General features: G+C 39.5%; 1 protein-coding gene across 1 annotated transcript; it reads left to right on the forward strand.

Moving 5' to 3' along the window:
• The first annotated feature begins 6,597 nt into the window (after window positions 1-6,597).
• Window positions 6,598-16,458, forward strand: LOC131363654 (eukaryotic translation initiation factor 4 gamma 3-like). The gene is made up of 19 exons (XM_058406389.1): window positions 6,598-6,655; window positions 6,808-6,881; window positions 6,985-7,170; window positions 7,338-7,550; window positions 7,677-7,889; window positions 8,016-8,228; window positions 8,360-8,731; window positions 9,032-9,376; window positions 12,311-12,457; window positions 12,663-12,872; window positions 12,984-13,088; window positions 13,532-13,765; window positions 13,936-14,163; window positions 14,253-14,425; window positions 14,915-15,040; window positions 15,616-15,691; window positions 15,885-15,983; window positions 16,342-16,359; window positions 16,393-16,458. The coding sequence occupies exons 1-19, from the start codon at window positions 6,598-6,600 to the stop codon at window positions 16,456-16,458; spliced, it is 3,156 nt and encodes a 1,051-aa protein (XP_058262372.1).
• Window positions 16,459-19,625: the final 3,167 nt, after the last annotated feature.

Below are 19,625 nucleotides of genomic sequence, written 5' to 3' on the forward strand. Positions count from 1 at the left end.
TCAAAATGTTTTTAATTTTAATTTTAATACTTTTGTGCCTTGGTTTACAATGGACCTTATTCACGTAGTAATTAATCATAAAAAGTTGTTGACAGTAAAATCTAGGCAAACCAACTGTAATGCATTATGTGTTGTACTGTATTTTTTACGGTAAAATTCTGGCAACCACAGCTGCCAGTAATTTACCGTAAATTTGAACTTTACAATAAAATACCATAATATGATACATGGTTGTGTTGTGGTTTTTATCTGAGAAAGACTGTAATTAGGTTTACAGTATATTTGTTATTTTACAGTAGTTTCCCGTAAACAGGTTTACATTCTGTCTGTTTTTTTAACAGTCATTTGTTGTAAATAAAGAACCGTTCTCAACTGTGAAATTTACGGTTGCTAATAAAGCATACCGTAAAATGGTGAACAGTGTCACCATACAATTTACGGTAAAATTCTGGCAACCCAGCTGCCAGTATTTTACCGTAAAATCTACAGATTTTTTTTTTTTACAGTGTAGGACTGTTTGTTTATATGTCTGTTGTTTTCTTATGTTGTTTCTTATGTAAAGCTGCTTTGAGACAATGCTCTTTGTTAAAAGTGCAATACAAATAAAACTGAATTAAAAATTGAACTTGCTGAAGGCAAAACACCCAAAGAATTAGGATTTGGATGCAGAAAACATCAATATAGCAAGTGTGGGTAGGAGTAGGTCCTAAATGTTGTAACTGTGGAGATAAGCATAGATATAAGCATATAAGGATCCATACACATGAGGTTTATTAAAAGAAAAAAGTCAGAATAGTTAAAACACAAACCTGAAATGTGGTCAAGTGTGTAGTCAAAAAAAGGCAGAGACACAAAAACATACTGTTAGATCAGAATTAACATCTAAACCATAGAGGCGACGCAAAGGGATTTCTTACATAAATAAAAACAAGGCGAGGCAAAACGATCCTAAACTAAATTTTATTCTGAAAGTCACAAGGATGCAATCAAACTGTACAGCTTTACAAAAATACAGATATAAATATATAACACTGTAGAATATTAATGAGGAAATCCAACATCCAGTTCAACAAGACACTCAGATCTGTACATTTTCTAACATGATAACATATGCAGTGAGGTGGCTAACAGGTGAGTAAGCCATGCTATTGAAGGTCACCAGGGCTGGAAAGTGATGAATTCCAAAGAGTCTTGTTTCTGTAATCCCACAGTTTTTGCTCAAAATTGTGCGTTATCAAATTAAAGCTTAGAATAGGTGTAGGTTTAACATTTATGTGTTGTAACTGTGCTTATTTCCTTCAAGTGTACTTGTAACATTGTTCAAAGTTATCCATGTCGATGGTGATGGTGATGGTGTGTGTGTGTGTGTGTGTGTGTGGTCAGTGGAGGACTGGGACAATAATTCAGGCCTGGAATTTGACTCCATCCCTTTGCTGCTGCCGTCACCGCCACCCTATTCATTTAATCCACAAGACTGCTAATCTTAGGCTACCCCTATTAGAACAGGTAGAATACCAGACGAATTATAAATGAATAAACAGGCCTAAATGAACCCTCAACAACTCACTAGAAATACACCATCTATACTACCACAACACAGACAGAAATATAATTGGCTTACATTAAAAAAAAGGGATAATACGAGATACACATTCAAATGTTGAAATATATATTTCATGTATTTCCAGTGATCAAGTACAGTATATCAAAAATATCAGAAACACAAACACAAACTTAACAAATGCTATGACAGTGTAAGTAACAGATAACAATGTTCACTCAATGGCATAAGAACAGACCAGTAAGAGTAAACAGTAAGTAATTAGACCACTTACACTAGTACTATCTATTCTATCTACTTTTTATTCTATTTATTTCTTATAAAAACATGCTGCATGTACTGCGTTAGAAATCGGTCTGTAATTTGATCATTCATTAGGGTCTAGTTTCGGTTTCTTAAGAAGAGGCTTAATAACAGCCAACTTGAGAGGTTTAGGGACGTGACCTAAATATATCGAGGAACTAATAATGAATTAATAATGTTGAGAAGAGGCTCTCCAGTTGTATGTATCATGTCTTTCAGCAATCTAACTGGAATTGGATCTAACAAACACGTTGTTGATTTAGCCGTGGTCATAAGTTTATCTAGCTCTTCCTGTCCTATACCTGTAAAGCATTGTAGCTCTAGATGTGGAGCTTTAGGCGGGACTGGATCACAGGATGGTGTCAAAGGTTCAACATCCAATATTTTGTTTCTGATACTATCAATTTTTTCGGTGAAGAAATTCATAAAGTCCTCACTACTAAACTGTGATGGAGTACTCTTTTCAGATATCTGATGTTTTGCTACTCTAGCCACTGTACTAAATAAGAATCTGGAATTGTTTTGGGACCTGTCCAGGGTGTACCCCTGCCTTTCACCCTATGTGCTCTGGGATAGGCTCCAACAGATCCCCGTGACCCTAATTAGGAGTAAGCGGGTATAGACAATGAATGAATGAATTGTTTTGGTTTATTTCTATCAGTTTGCTCAGATGCTCAGCCCTAGCAGCTTTTAGAGTCAGTCTATAGCTGGACAAACTGTCTTTATACGCAATTCTAAAAACTTCTAATGTAGTTTTTCTCCACTCTCGGTCGAGGTTACGAGTTGCTCTCTTGATGGCGTGAGAATGACTATTACACCATGGTGCAGGTGTTTTATCTCTGAACTTTTGTAGTCGGATGGGGGCAACAGTGTCTAGTGTGCTGATGAAAATAGGGCCTATGCTGTTAGTTACTTCATCTAGATCATCTGCATTTAGGGGTTTAGTAAAAAGTTGAGACAGATCTAGCAGATTACTTGTGAATCTGTCTTTAGTGGTCGGAATAATGGTTCTACGAAATCGATAACGTGGAGAGACATTGCTAATATGTTCTACAGGTAGAGTGTACACTAAAAGCTGATGGTCTGTGATACCATCACTTTGAGGTAGAATATTTATATCAGTGACATCTGCTCCAGGTGATATAACTAAATCTAGTATATGATTAAAACGATGAGTTGGTCTAGTAATGTTTTGTTTGACCCCAAAGGAATTTAGCAAATCCATAAATGCGAGTCCCAAAGCATCATTATTGTCGTCTACATGAATATTAAAATCTCCAACAATCAACAATTTATCAGAATTAATCAATGGGTCTGAGAGTAGATGTGCAAACTCTTTTAGAAAATCAACGTCTATACACGGTGGCCACAGCAAGATATAGCAGGGATTTTTTAAGTATTTTTTGTGAGTGCCACTTTAAGGACAAGCACTTCGAATTAGTTAAACCTGGGACAATGGAGCAGTCCCATGGTCATTGAGGGGGCAGTACAGTGGCTCGTTCTTTGCTAAAAAAACTGCCCTGTGATTGTCATAGACCCCAGGAATGAGTGTAGGCTGGTTGAGGGCTGGGCTCTCCACAGAATGGTTAAGCATGGACGGGTGGTGTGAACATTGAGGCAGTGATTCAAGCAATATGGGAACCATTGAGTCAGTTCTTTGTCCCAACAAGAGAACATAGGGTTGTGTACCTGGAGCCATGGAAAACCTAAGATAACTGGGTTGGTGGGTGAGGAGGTGAAATAAAAGGAGAGTTTCTCCATGTGGAAGAGTCCCACTTGAATGGTGACAGGGATGGTATGACAGGTGATGTAGCCCTCTCCGATGGGTTGGTTGTCGACTGCCGTGATGTGGAGAGGGGTGGTGCAGGGTGATGTAGGTAGCTGCAATTCTTCCACGAGTTGATGATCGATAAGATTGACAGCGGCTCCGGAGACAGCTAGGGCTACAAAACAACAGGTAACATGAGCAAGGTGCAATGTTATAGGAACAGTTACACTACACAAACGAGAGATCCAGCCCACCTTAGAGCCTTGATGTGAGGGTTTCTCAGGACAGGCAGCACATTGGTGATCAGTTTTACCGCAGCAGAAGCATAGTTGGAGTTGGGTACAGCGCTGGCGTTCTTCTAGAGAGACATGGGCATAAAATAGGTAATGTGAACATTTCCTGTTTATAATTACAAAATAAATATTATATTAATATGACTTGAGCATAAACCCTTTCTATCAGTATGCTGGTGTTCTAATGCACCAGTGGAATGGAAATGGACATGCTGCATATTTTCCTTCAGAATAAACTAACATTTTCTGGTTGTGAAAATCAGTCTGATATAAAACGAGTGAGGACATTCAGTGGGCTTTTAGTGTGAGACGAGTGTGTTTATATTATATTGCCACTAGTAGGCTATGTAAGAACAGAAATTCTTATGAACCACTAGAAACTCTTAAAGTCCTGAGTGTCTACATTCATATGAGCTTCATATTAACCACCAGGTTGGAGTGTGACATGACAAAGACATTCAACCCCTGATTTTATAGCCAAGATCATTATAGGCATGATTGTGACACTCAGGGAGCTAGTGACCAGAAGAGGAGATGGACTTTGGGTCAGGAAGCTGATCTACACGGCCTGTGTTAAGCATGAAATGCATTAAATGAAATGAACATCAGGGTAAAGGAACACAAGTGGAAGTTATATACAGGTATAACATGTAATTACATATATACGAAACTTTTTTGATTTTTAATAATGTAAAAATCTTATTCTTAGTAAATGTTTCCTGACCTAATGAACTAATCGAGTTTTTTTTTTTTTAATCGAGACTCCAATTCTCTTTTATTAGTTAAACACTTTAAACAGAGTTAAAAATAAGTCGTTTAACCTCTACAGTGTTTTTTTTTTCAGATAGCAAAGTGCAGTAATCCATTCAGATGATAAGATTTGAAATGGGTCAGGTCGAGCACGAAGAGGATGTCAGCATTTATTTCTTTACATTCACAGGTTTTTTTTTTGTTTTTTTTTAGAATACTAAGAATTTTCATGTGTAAACACTCGTACAAACAATTTACACATGAATCCAGTCATCTCCAACTTGATAAATGAGGCTCAATACACATTAAAAAAAACAACAAACATGATTCGGTGTCTTCCATAGAAAAACGAAATAAATAACTGAAACATGATACAATTATTATTTAAAATTGCAGAATTATTAAATTCAATTTTCTATTCATGAAAACATGAAACTAAGTAGAAAGAAAGAAAGAAAGAAAGAAAGAAAGAAAGAAAGAAAGAAAGAAAGAAAGAAAGAAAGAAAGAAAGAAAGAGGATTTGAGCAAACAAAAACAGAATTAATTTTTAAAATGTATGTTTATTTTCTATATATAATAAATGTCTCATGAGTCTAATTATAATGTTAATAGTAAACATACATATTATAAGTTTATTATAAGAAACTAAAGATTTCTATTTGAGTATTGAGTTTTAAATGGTAGTTTTCTAGATGAATGTTTTATCCACTCTGGCATTAATATCTGCTCAGTAGAGTGGTGTAGAATGATGATGTAGAAATGAACACTAAATGAATGCTAGGAGTGATTATGCTCTTGATTCTGTTCTTGGGATGTTTTTCTCTACAGTTTTCTGTGGACAATCTTCATATGAAGCATCGGGTCAGTCACTTTGTGCTTGATGAGACACGGTATAACCAATTCTAGTGTTTAAGGGGGGGGTGAGCTGGAACTGGAGGGGGGGTTGAGCTGGAGGGGGGGTTGAGACTGGAGGGGGGATGATGGGGGGGTTAGCTGGAACTGGAGGGGGGGGGGGTTGAGATGGAGGGGGGGGCGATGGGGGGTGAGTTGGAACCGAAATCAGAATCAAATCATACGTCATTAAGAACAGACGCCTCGGTTGTCATGGCAAAGATTAAACACAACATCGACTAACAGCGACGAAGCAAGACGCAAGTTTGAGTGCGAAAACCAAAAGATCATTTTATTTAAAAAAACCGCGAGAAAGCGATAATTTTGTTAAAAAACAGCAACAAATAGATCATTTTGTCACAAAACCAGCGACAAGAGATCATTTTGTTAAAAAACCAGCGACAAATAGATCATTTTGTCAGAAAACCGGCGAGCAAGAGAAACTTCAACTTCTGCTTGTGTAAAAAGGTATTTTAACAACAACTGGTCTTTTAAATAAAACAGAACATTAGCGTTTTCTTAATGTTCTTGACTGTTTTCAGGAAATTAACTTCACCCCTTTTAATATTCATAAATAACGAGACTCGCTTACGGAAAGCTAATTGTCGTTACTTTGTTAGCTCATTAGCTCCGTTAACACTCCTGTAGTTCATGTACGTTTATAAATGAGTGTAATGTTAGCACTCGGTAATGTTAGCCTAGCTAAACCCTGTGGAGATTTATAAGTCAGTATAATGAGTTATAAACCGTTTTATGATTAAAAATGGTAATGCGCTGTCTAAGAGACGATGCTTGTCACCACAACTGTGCCGTGAGAAAACTTTATTTACTTACTGCTTTTGCTTCAGCTATCGCTTTAGATCGCTAATCCTCCGTGAGGCTCACGGGCGAGTCGGTTCATTGAATCGATTCTTTTATGAACTAATTGAAGGAGTCGACTCCATCGTGAACTACACGTCACTTTTGCACAAACACTTGAATAAATAGTGTAGAAAAAATAGTTAATTGAACTGTGCACTTTTTTCCGGCAGATGCCGGAAATGACCAGTCCTATGGAAGGTCAGGACAGAAGTGCTGGCTTCATGAGTGGTAATGTTTTTTTATTATTATTATTATCATTATTAAAAACTATTACATGGGTAAAATATGAATTTATTATGTATAGGGCTGAACTTTTTCTGATTCGGGACAGGGCCTGAGGTGTTATTAATTACATGTTGGGTCTGTTTTTTTTTTTTCAGCTGGAGTGTTTTATCCAACCTTACATCCTCTGTATGAAGGTCATCATCTTCTGCAGAAAAGGGAGCGCAAACTGGTAATGAATCAAATAAAGTTCTGCTAGAATAGCAGACATCTGGCTGGTTTTATTACAGTCATTCTGTGCTCACGAATCAAGTATTTATCCTAATTCCTTACAGATTATAATCACGGACCCAGATGACTGCGATCGAGACATGATGGCCGAGCTCTATGGAGTAAAAATGTCGGCTTTACTGACGACACCTCCTAAAAGGCCTGAATGCAGCATCGCTGTGAAGGATCCTGTACCCCCGAGAACCACACCCCCAAAGGAGGCGGAGCCGAACACTGCCCCTGCTTCAGAGGTGAATACTGAGCTGGACAATTTCACAGTGTACTACAAAAATACTACTACACAGGAAGAAAGAAACAAATCCAGCTGATTTAGTGGTGTTGTGTGTAATATTACTTTATTTCAGTTTAGATACATTATGATGAACATTACATTGATCCAGTGTGTGTTTTCCCTCAGACCCGATCACAGAAAAAGACCAGGGAACCGGTCAGATTCTTCATTCCCCTGACGGAAGAAGAAAAAGAGGAGGCAAAGAAAGCCAACATCGTTTTTGGTGATGTCTTGTCCGACCACCTGACACTTACAGGGGGTGACATTGTGGAGGCTCCTGCCCCTCTACAAACCACACCCCCAAAGGAGGTGGAGCCGAACACTGCCGCTGCTTCAGAGGTGAATACTGAGCTGGACAATTTCACAGTGTACTCCAGCTGATTTAGTGGTGTTATGTGTTATATTATTTCAGTTTAGATACATTATGATGAACATTACATTGATCCAGTGTGTGTTTTCCCTCAGACCCGATCTCAGAAAAAGACCAGGGAACCGGTCAGATTCTTCATTCCCCTGACGGAAGAAGAAAAAGAGGAGGCCAAGAAAGCCAACATCGTTTTTGGTGCTTTGTTGTCCGACCACCTGACACTTACAGGGGGTGACATTGTGGAGGCTCCTGTCCATCTACAAGCCACATCCCCAAAGGAGGCGGAGCCGAACATTGCCCCTGCTTCAGAGGTGAATACTGAGCTGGACAATTTCACAGTGTACTCCAGCTGATTTAGTGGTGTTGTGTGTTATATTATTTCAGTTTAGATACATTATGATGAACATTACATTGATCCAGTGTGTGTTTTCCCTCAGACCCGATCACAGAAAAAGACCAGGGAACCGGTCAGATTCTTCATTCCCCTGACGGAAGAAGAAAAAGAGGAGGCAAAGAAAGCAAACATCGTTTTTGGTGATGTCTTGTCTGACCACCTGGAACTTACAGGGGGTGACATTGTGGAGGCTCCTGCCCCTGTACAAACCACACCCCCAAAGGAGGCGGAGCCAAACACTGCCCCTGCTTCAGAGGTGAATACTGAGCTGGACAATTTCACAGTGTACTCCAGCTGTTTTAGTGGTGTTGTGTGTAATATTACTTTATTTCAGTTTAGATACATTATGATGAACATTACATTGATCCAGTGTGTGTTTTCCCTCAGACCCGATCACAGAAAAAGTCCAGGGAGCCGGTCAGATTCTTCATGACCGAAGAAGAAAAAGAGAAGGCAAAGAAAGCCAACATCATTTTTGGTGATGTCTTGTCTGACCACCTGGAACTTACAGGGGGTGACATTGTGGAGGCTCCTGCCCCTCTACAAACCACACCCCCAAAGGAGGCTGAGCCAAACAACACTCTTGAGCTTGCTCCTGTTGAGGTCCAGCCCTCAGAGCTTCATCCCGCTGCCACTCCTAGTAACCAAATAGAGAGGAAGAAGTACGATCGGGAATTCCTGCTGCGTTTACGGTTCGTCAGTGCCAGCATGCGCAGACCCGAGGGTTTTCCAGACATCCCCGGCGTCGTTCTAGACAAGGTAAACATGACCGTTAGTGACATGACGCTCTGTAGGAGCACAGTGATTTACTCAGTATGAAGTGTCAGGCTAATATATCACTTTTTATTGCCCTGGAGCACGTCGAGGACCTGTAAGTCTCACAAAAGGAACTTCAAAACACCAGATAGTTTTATTAATTGTAACATTAAAGTCTTGAGTATCTGAGAGTTGATCAGTCTTTTATTTGGTGCATTAATTAAAAGTATAAGCCAAGCAGTTGACGAAGTCACAGCCTTTCAGTTTTAAATAAACCTTTCAATTGTTTTTGTCGTCTCTCAGCAGTGTGATCTTAAAAAGCCAAACAAGATCATCACCCGCGTGTCTCTGAACGATGACGTGCAACTGGACAAGGCTGAGAAAGCCTGGAAGCCGGCGGCGAAGAAGTCCCGCGGCAACAAGGATGACCAGGAAATGGTCAAGACCCAGGAGCTCTTCAAGAGAGTGCGCAGTATCTTGAATAAACTGACGCCGGAGATGTTCCAGCAGCTCATGAAACGGTTCATGGAGCTGACCATCGACACGGAGGAGAGACTTAAAGGCGTCGTGGACCTCATCTTCGAAAAAGCCATTTCTGAACCCAACTTCTCAGTCACTTATGCCAACATGTGCCGCTGCTTTGTGGGGGTGAGTCGCCACACCCAGCCTCTCGGTCCACATTTATCGGTCATGTCAAAACCTACACTTTATTCTACACATACACAAGAGCTGTTCATCTATCTATCTATACACATACACAAGAGCTGTTCATCTATCTATCTATACACATACACAAGAGCTGTTCATCTATCTATCTATACACATACACAAGAGCTGTTCATCTATCTATCTATACACATACACAAGAGCTGTTCATCTATCTATCTATACATACACAAGAGCTGTTCATCTATCTATCTATACACATACACAAGAGCTGTTCATCTATCTATCTATACATACACAAGAGCTGTTCATCTATCTATCTATACACATACACAAGAGCTGTTCATCTATCTATCTATACACATACACAAGAGCTGTTCATCTATCTATCTATACACATACACAAGAGCTGTTCATCTATCTATCTATACACATACACAAGAGCTGTTCATCTATCTATCTATACACATACACAAGAGCTGTTCATCTATCTATCTATACATACACAAGAGCTGTTCATCTATCTATCTGTACACATACACAAGAGCTGTTCATCTATCTGTCTATACACATACACAAGAGCTGTTCATCTATCTATCTATACACATACACAAGAGCTGTTCATCTATCTATCTATACATACACAAGAGCTGTTCATCTATCTATCTGTACACATACACAAGAGCTGTTCATCTATCTATCTATACACATACACAAGAGCTGTTCATCTATCTATACATACATACACAAGAGCTGTTCATCTATCTATCTATACATACACAAGAGCTGTTCATCTATCTATCTATACACATACACAAGAGCTGTTCATCTATCTATCTATACACATACACAAGAGCTGTTCATCTATCTATCTATACACATACACAAGAGCTGTTCATCTATCTATCTGTACACATACACAAGAGCTGTTCATCTATCTATCTGTACACATACACAAGAGCTGTTCATCTATCTATCTATACACATACACAAGAGCTGTTCATCTATCTATCTATACATACACAAGAGCTGTTCATCTATCTATCTATACACATACACAAGAGCTGTTCATCTATCTGTCTATACACATACACAAGAGCTGTTCATCTATCTATCTATACACATACACAAGAGCTGTTCATCTATCTATCTATACATACACAAGAGCTGTTCATCTATCTATCTATACACATACACAAGAGCTGTTCATCTATCTATCTATACACATACACAAGAGCTGTTCATCTATCTATCTATACACATACACAAGAGCTGTTCATCTATCTATCTATACACATACACAAGAGCTGTTCATCTATCTATCTATACATACACAAGAGCTGTTCATCTATCTATCTGTACACATACACAAGAGCTGTTCATCTATCTATCTATACACATACACAAGAGCTGTTCATCTATCTATCTGTACACATACACAAGAGCTGTTCATCTATCTATCTATACACATACACAAGAGCTGTTCATCTATCTATCTGTACACATACACAAGAGCTGTTCATCTATCTATCTATACACATACACAAGAGCTGTTCATCTATCTATCTATACACATACACAAGAGCTGTTCATCTATCTATCTATACACATACACAAGAGCTGTTCATCTATCTATCTATACACATACACAAGAGCTGTTCATCTATCTATCTATACATACACAAGAGCTGTTCATCTATCTATCTATACATACACAAGAGCTGTTCATCTATCTATCTGTACACATACACAAGAGCTGTTCATCTATCTATCTATACACATACACAAGAGCTGTTCATCTATCTATCTGTACACATACACAAGAGCTGTTCATCTATCTATCTGTACACATACACAAGAGCTGTTCATCTATCTATCTATACACATACACAAGAGCTGTTCATCTATCTATCTATACATACACAAGAGCTGTTCATCTATCTATCTATACACATACACAAGAGCTGTTCATCTATCTATCTATACACATACACAAGAGCTGTTCATCTATCTATCTATACACATACACAAGAGCTGTTCATCTATCTATCTATACACATACACAAGAGCTGTTCATCTATCTATCTATACACATACACAAGAGCTGTTCATCTATCTATCTATACACATACACAAGAGCTGTTCATCTATCTATCTATACATACACAAGAGCTGTTCATCTATCTATCTATACACATACACAAGAGCTGTTCATCTATCTATCTATACATACACAAGAGCTGTTCATCTATCTATCTATACACATACACAAGAGCTGTTCATCTATCTATCTATACACATACACAAGAGCTGTTCATCTATCTATCTATACATACACAAGAGCTGTTCATCTATCTATCTATACACATACACAAGAGCTGTTCATCTATCTATCTATACATACACAAGAGCTGTTCATCTATCTATCTATACATACACAAGAGCTGTTCATCTATCTATCTATCTATCTATACACATACACAAGAGCTGTTCATCTATCTATCTATACATACACAAGAGCTGTTCATCTATCTATCTATACACATACACAAGAGCTGTTCATCTATCTATCTATACACATACACAAGAGCTGTTCATCTATCTATCTATACACATACACAAGAGCTGTTCATCTATCTATCTATACACATACACAAGAGCTGTTCATCTATCTATCTATACACATACACAAGAGCTGTTCATGTCTTCCAGAAATTTCTACCCATAAGGGGAAAACAGCAAAACTAAAGCTACATGCAAAAGGGCTGTGTTGATTTTTATGCAGGTTACTTGATAGGATGCTGTCATCGATATACCGAAGTGTCTTTTGGCTTAAAATGACATTTACGTTTGGTGACAGTAAAAAAGCACATAATCGTCTGGTTTTTAAATCATCTTTTTTTCTCCTTTGTCCAGCTGAAAGTGCCCACCTCTGACAACTCTGGAGCCACTGTGAGTTTCCACAGACTGCTGCTGAATCGCTGCCAGAAAGAGTTTGAGAAGGACAAAGGCGATGACGAGATCTTTCAGCAGAAGCAGAAGGAGCTGGATGCTGCCACAGAGGTGCTGCACACACACCATCTCTCTATCTCACACACTCGCGCACGTCTTTTAACTACGCAATGTGGATTTATAGGAACTCTTCAGATCTTTTATATGTAAAGCATGTTTAAGACCATGGAGAAAATAAGCTGTGTATGTAAATCTTACACTGATAATGTCGTAACCAGCGTGACCACCGTGACTAAGCGCTGATGTTTTCCTGCAGGAGGAAGTTGAGCAGCGGCTAAACGAAGCCCGCCGCCGTTCCCTCGGCAACATCAAATTCATCGGAGAGCTGTTTAAGCTGAAGATGGTGAAGGAGCAGATCATGCACGTCTGCATCGTCAAGCTGCTGAAGAACCACGAGGAGAGCCTCGAGGTTCTCTGCAGACTCCTGTCCACCATCGGCAAGAACCTGGACCTCGAGGAGTCAAAGGTAACTAGTGCTCACACACACACACACACAAACCCTGCTGAATTCTCTTTAGTCAGGTTAACTTCAGCACTGCTGCAGTGTGTTAATTGTGTGTGTGTGTGTGTTTTATAGCCCTGTATGGATCAGTACTTCCAACAAATGGAGCAGATAGTAAAGGAGAGAAAAACATCTTCAAGGATCCGCTTCATGCTGCAGGACGTGTTGGACCTGAGAAAAGTACATTTCATTTTCTTTATTTGACTTTAGACATTTTAAAAGAGACTCTCTCTCACTTCATCACTTTACCTTTAATTGTCCTACTTTTTTAAGCACTTTTGTTGTTCAAACACATTTATTTTGTTGATCATGCTCAGAGCAGCACTTTCCCCACTTGCCATATTTTTAACCTGGTGTTTTGAAGAGCTTTTTCTTTAGTGTTTCTATAAAAGATTAGGGCTGTTTTGTGTTGTGTCATAAGAAAGGGTGTAATAATTCACGTTATACTGGGTGTAAAAACATGGTGTAAACAGTAGAGGAGGCACTGAATCCGCATGCAGGATCGTTATCGGACCAGATCCAAGCCAGATAATGGTGGATCAGATATCCGAGTGAGCCAGAAGGATTTGAGTTTGTTCACATTCTTCTGCCTCTGATCCTCCTGCTCTTTTCCGTGTGTACAGAATAACTGGGTTCCCCGGCGAGGTGACCAGGGCCCTAAAACCATTGACCAGATCCATAAAGATGCAGAACTGGAGGAACAAAGAGAGCTGATTAAAGTGCAGCAGCTGCTTCAGTCCAAGAAAAACTCGTGTCAAGAAAGACGAGGCAAAATGAATCACCCTCAGGACGAGGGCTGGAACGCGGTACCCAACAGGACCATGAAGCAGCCCATCGACACGCCCCGCCTCACCGAGGTACTGAACACCTGAGTGCAAAACAACAAAACCATCAATTTATGACGAGTTTGTTTGAGAAATTGAAATGAACGTAATGCTCATAGACCATAAAGTGGGTTAAGGTCAGTTTGGTGTGTGTGTGTGTGTGTGTGTGTGTATTTATTTCTTTATTTATTTTATTGTCACAGCCTGATGCAGGACAGTCGGCCATGTGCACCCTGAACCGATTCTCAGTCCTTCATCAGTCAGGACCTTCATCCACATCCTGCTCATCCTCATTGGACTCTAAGTGCAGAGTTCCCCAGGACCAGGGGCTGGACAGAAAAGGTATCTGCAAACCGGCCCTGAGTGAGGAGGAGGTGGAGAAGAAAACCACCGCCATCATCGAGGAGTACCTGCACATCAACGACCTGAAGGTGAAAATGACTGCAAGTGAAATTCTGTACTGCAGTCGCTTTAAAGCCAGAAGTGTTATGTTCAAACTCTTTCTCTCTCTGTCCTGTAGGAGGCAGTGCAGTGTGTAGAGGAGCTGAACAGTGCGTCTGTGCTCTTCGTCTTCGTACGTAACGCCGTGGAGTTGACGCTCGAACGCAGCACCGTCGCCCGAGAGCGCCTGGGCCTTCTGCTGCATGAACTGATCAGCACCAGGATTTTACCTCCTGAGCAGTACTTCAGAGGGTGAGTGTTCCTCAGACCAGCAGGAGAACGCTGTTGGTTCCACAGACATTAATCACAAACCCCTGCTATTTTACATTACTGATAAATGTCCCAATAGACTTTGTCAGTTTTTTTTTTTTATATCATCGTGATACGTGTCCTTATATTCTTCACTCTCGTCACCCTGCTCGGATTATGACCTCAGTTTTGTGCAACGTGTCCGGGCCACTATATGCGATATACGAATGTGTTTGACCGTTGCGTGCGCATCTTTTGCAGCCCCTCGCGCGTCTTATGTTAAAATGATTTCAACTTTTCCAAGCAGTGCAGCTCATCAATGTCACAACATGTAGGTTATTGTCCTTCTGCAATGCAGAACTATGGCACAAAAAATAAATACTTTATCGATCGAGTTATTTGTCTTTTGAGAGGCAAACTTTTATTTAGAGGCTAAAAATCTTATGGTGGACTCTTTGAACCGTCTATAAAATTGTGTGTGTGTCTTTTCAGGCTTCGGGAGATTCTGGAGGTGGCTGATGACATGGCCATCGACATTCCTCACATCTGGCAGTATCTGGCAGAGATCATCACACCCATGCTGCATGATGGAGGAATCCCCATGGGGCCGCTCTTCAGGTACACTTCTTACTGTAACGGTGTTTATCGAGCAGCAAAACCTTCATTTCACAGTGTGATAGGGATAAGCACATTCTGGAAATAGGAACCCGATTTAGGTGAAAAAAGATACAATAATACACGAATTTCAGTCTGTGTTTTGAAAAACGGGGCGGTTACAGTTCGTACATCACGACTAATCATAGCTCTGTTAGAGAAGGAAGCAGCGCGTACGTGAGACCTGCGTGAGTTTAAACTGCTCACATAAGTTACACTGAAGAAGCGTTCACTAGACGCCACATCAGACACAAAACCTAGATGTCCTCAGAAACCCCTCACTGTTCCCAAATATTGAATAATCTTCAAAATCCAGAAGAGTGCAACTGGAAGCAGAGCTTTCAGAAGGTTTGGAGGTTAAGATTCAGGCAGTAATAACACTGTATACTGGTTTAGGGTTGTGCAGAAGTCTGTGATTTGATGAACTGTTCTTCTGTCAGAGACACAGTCACATGCTGCTGTACTGCTTCCACTATTTCTAACAGATAATGTAATATTTGTAGGTAATTAACATAAACTCTCACTGTGTGTGTGTGTAGAGAGCTGACGAAGCCATTGCTGCCAATAGGAAAAGCTGCTGTGCTGCTGGTTCACATCCTCAACCGACTGGTACGTGTCTCTCTCTCTCTCTTTCTCTCTCTCTCTCTCTCTGTTTGAGATCTGAAATATCTGAGCAGTTACTACCTCATATGAAATGATCAGTTCTGCTACTGCCCTGGTTACTGCTGACTCTACACTCTAAAGTAACATGTGAGGCGTCTAGAACGTCAATGTAAATGTTTATAATTTTTCCTCCTTTTATTTTTAGGGTCACAATAAAGCTGGTGCTTTGTGGATTGATGCTGAACTCAACTGGAAGGACTTCCTACCTGAGGATGAGGATGTCAACAAGTTTGTGGCAGAGCAGGTAACAAGACTGCTTTTATATACCTCTGTGTGTGTGTGTGTGTGTGTGTGTGTGTTATTCCCCACACACAGCTGAACACTGCACTCAGCACGGTGTAACTCTCACGAAGAAAGAAATTCGACTCCTCTGCAGCAAGTCAAATTCTGTGTGTGTTGGTTTGCTTTGTTTTGTTGGTCTTAAAAAGAGAAAATAATCTCTGTACAAATTGTATTTAACTTGTGTCTATAATTACCTACTGATTTTCATTTAGAGCTTCCCTCAGACAATGGTCTGTTTTTACACTGAACCCCCAAAATAATAAATAGTTTCTTCATCCAACCAAAATTTCAATCTGATTCCGAATGCTCTTTGTTTGTAGAAAGTGGAGTTTACGTTGGTGTGGAGCCCAGAAAGAAGGAGCTAAAGAAAGAAGGAGAAGCTGGAGAAGCTGAGAAAGAAGGAGCTGAGAGCCAAGGAGCTGAGCAATAATATTTAATCAGTTATCTGACAATAAAAGAATCATTGACAGAAACATTAGTGACATTGTGTGTAGAAATGTATGGCCATGGGCTTGTTTTTGCTCCATAGACTTGATTTAGAAGTTGAATCACTCATAAAACCTGTCATGTGATAACAGTTCTTAGTATGTGAAGAGATAAACTTCATTTCCCACAATGCACTATGGCCTACAAGCATGGCTGCACCAGACTCCAACATCCACTACAACACAGCCTCCTTCATTTTGATCATTTTCACCTAAGGACTTTCACATCATCTTTTCAAGGCACTCCCCTCCTGCAGAAGACTGTGGTCCATCAAGACAAAACCTCATGGCATAAAAACGTTCTTTTTTGATCAGCAACTGGCCACATCAACAACATGCAGGACGCACCATGGTCTCTGCCTCCTTGGACGCACAAACCCCCTTTGTTTTGTTTGTACATGTCACATTAACACACTCGACTCAGACAGCCATACTGCACCTGCACCTTATTTTACCTTCCTACCTCAAACTGAGTTTTGCATTGGTCCACTAATGTACAGTGAATGTCCACTTAATGTTTCTATCTGCACTGACCGTAGCACTGCTAATTTATTGCTTGCACTGGTTCACTTTTTATACAATATAATACTGCCCTGTTACACACTTCATTTCCTCTTGCTAAAGATTTGCTTAGACTTTTCTTGATATTTTTTATATTTAGATTTTTATTGTTGTGCACCAATACACCAAGGCAAATTCCTTGTACATGTAAAACCAACAGGACTTGACAATAAAGCTGATTCTGATTCACATGTTTTTCTAAAGGGACAAGCACATAGGCTGCTGCTATGACAATGAATGACTATTGGGACATGGACATGATTGTGCCCCATCATTGACTACACTGCAATCTTTGGGCACATGCTGTACTGGGGATTTCTATCACACTTGCTTTTTTGTGCAGCTTAACATGAACACTGATGCTTGCCTACAAAGCTAAGAATGGACCAGCACCATCTTACCTCAAAGATCTTATTACTCCTCGCACTGCACCTCGCTCCCTCTGATCCACTAGCACTGCCTGACTGGTCCCACCATCTCTCAGGGTAAAAGGTAGGTATTCATCTAGACTCTTCTCTCTTCTGGTACCGAGGTGGTGGAATGAACTTCAACCTAGATGTTTGTACAGCAGAGTCTCTGACTATCTTCAAACGACGGCTTAAGACCTACCTTTTCCTGAAGCACTTAAACTAGCTCTTATCTTTCCCTGTTTATGTATTTTTATATGTTTTATAATTTTAAGCTAATGGTATCCTAAGTCTGTAACCTATTGAACCAGTGTTAATGTTTTCAATGATAGAGACTTAAAACACTTTCGTATGTCGCTCTGGATAAGAGCGTCTGGCAAATGCCAGAAATGTAAATGTAAATGTATCGATTGCTTTACCACAGGAACACTGTTGAAGAGATTCTTCACATTTTAGCATCAGGGATGTCTTGACATCATGCTGAATGAATTGACCTTGAATCAGCAGTGGATATGAAACATTTTCTCAGTATATGCTATTTGACATTGTATGGAACATTATACATATATATACACTACCAGTCAAAAGTTTGGACACATCTTCTAATCCCATGGTCTTTCCTGATGTTTATTTCTTTCTACATTGTAAAACAATGCTGAAGGCGGCCGAAATACACAATAATGTCCTTTGAACAGTTGATATTGAGATATGTCTGCTACTGATGCTCTGTAAAGCCTTCATAACGGCTCTAATCTGAGGTGCTGTTAATTGGTGATTTCTGAGGCTGGTCACTCTAAATGAACTTCTCCTCTGCAGCAGAGGTCAGTTTTGGTCTTGCTTTACTGGGATGGTCTTCATGTGAGCCAGTTTCATCATGGTGCTTGATGGGTTTTGCAAATGCACTTGACAATACTGTTCTTGCAAGAACTATTCCAGAACATCTGACCTTCGTGTCTTAAAATAACAACTGACTGATTTTGGTTGTCATTACATATGGATTACTTAAGTCCATGTGTGTTATTTCATAGTTATGAAATCTTCGGTATTGTTCCAGAATGTAGAAAATAAATCCCTAAACAAAAAAACATTGAATTAAAAGGTGTGTCCAAACTTTTGACTGGTAGTGTATGTGTGTTTATATATATTATTGTATATATATGTATGTATGTATCTATAACCTTTTACGGTATTTCCTCAATGTTAAAATAGCAGAGTCCAAGTCTAAATTTATTTTTAATAGCAAGCTAAAAAGTTTACATCCCCTTTGATTAACCCTCTAGGTATTTGACTTTAATATGTAAATTTGGGTGTCTGATCCTTTAAGAAACATCATCAACACTTAATGCTTGATGAATGACACCAGGTATGTTAAATTAGCATGAATTTTATAGATCTCCAGGAGCAGTCTCAAGCAACAATGGGATCAGGGAAACAGCTGTCAGAAGATCTAAAAATTAAATTGGTAAACTTTCATAAAGCTGGAGAGTTAATTTACAAGTCGGTCTTAAAATCCTGTAGAGTGAACTAGGCTTAAGACTCACACTAAAGCCGAGTTCACACTACAGGATTTTAAGCACGATTTGCAAATTAACGAGCCCAATATCAGATTTTAAAGCCAAGCCTTCCACCATCAGTCAAAAAGCTAAAAATGAAAAGGCAGTGGATCCTTCAACAAGACAATGATCCAAAACACAAAGCAAAGTCAACTCAGGAATGGTTTAAAAAGAATAAGGTGAATGTTTTGCCATGGCCTTCCCAGTCTCCAGACTTGAATATAATAGAAAACCTGTGGATAGATTTGAAGAAGGCCGTGCAGGACACACAGCCAAGCAATCTGGTAGACTTGGAACAAATATGCCAGGAGGAATGGGCTAAAATTACACCTGAGAGGATACAAAAGCTGCTCAGAGGTTACCCAAAGAGGTTGGAGGAGGTTATAAAGGCAAAGGGAGGACATACAAAGTATTAGAAAAAATTTCATAAAGGGGGATACAAACTTTTGGACTGATATAATTTCCATTATGTCACTGTCACTTACTTTTTATACACTCTTTGACCATTTTTGTTACTTTTGATAATTAAGGAACTTGATGAAAAGGCTCAAGAACTTTCGCACTGTTAGATTTGATCCCCGACACAAATGAACAATAA

Source organism: Hemibagrus wyckioides, linkage group LG13 (assembly GCF_019097595.1).
Source record: "Hemibagrus wyckioides isolate EC202008001 linkage group LG13, SWU_Hwy_1.0, whole genome shotgun sequence".
NCBI classification, from domain to species: Eukaryota; Metazoa; Chordata; class Actinopteri; order Siluriformes; family Bagridae; genus Hemibagrus; species Hemibagrus wyckioides.

Bases quoted from the DNA above. Each gene is read 5' to 3' on its own strand.
- LOC131363654 (XM_058406389.1), top strand. From the start codon at position 6,598: ATGCCGGAAATGACCAGTCCTATGGAAGGTCAGGACAGAAGTGCTGGC. The intron at 9,377-12,310 runs GTGAGTCGCCAC...TCCTTTGTCCAG, and splicing joins TGTGCCGCTGCTTTGTGGGG to CTGAAAGTGCCCACCTCTGA. The intron at 15,692-15,884 runs GTCTCTCTCTCT...TTTTATTTTTAG, and splicing joins TCCTCAACCGACTGGTACGT to GGTCACAATAAAGCTGGTGC.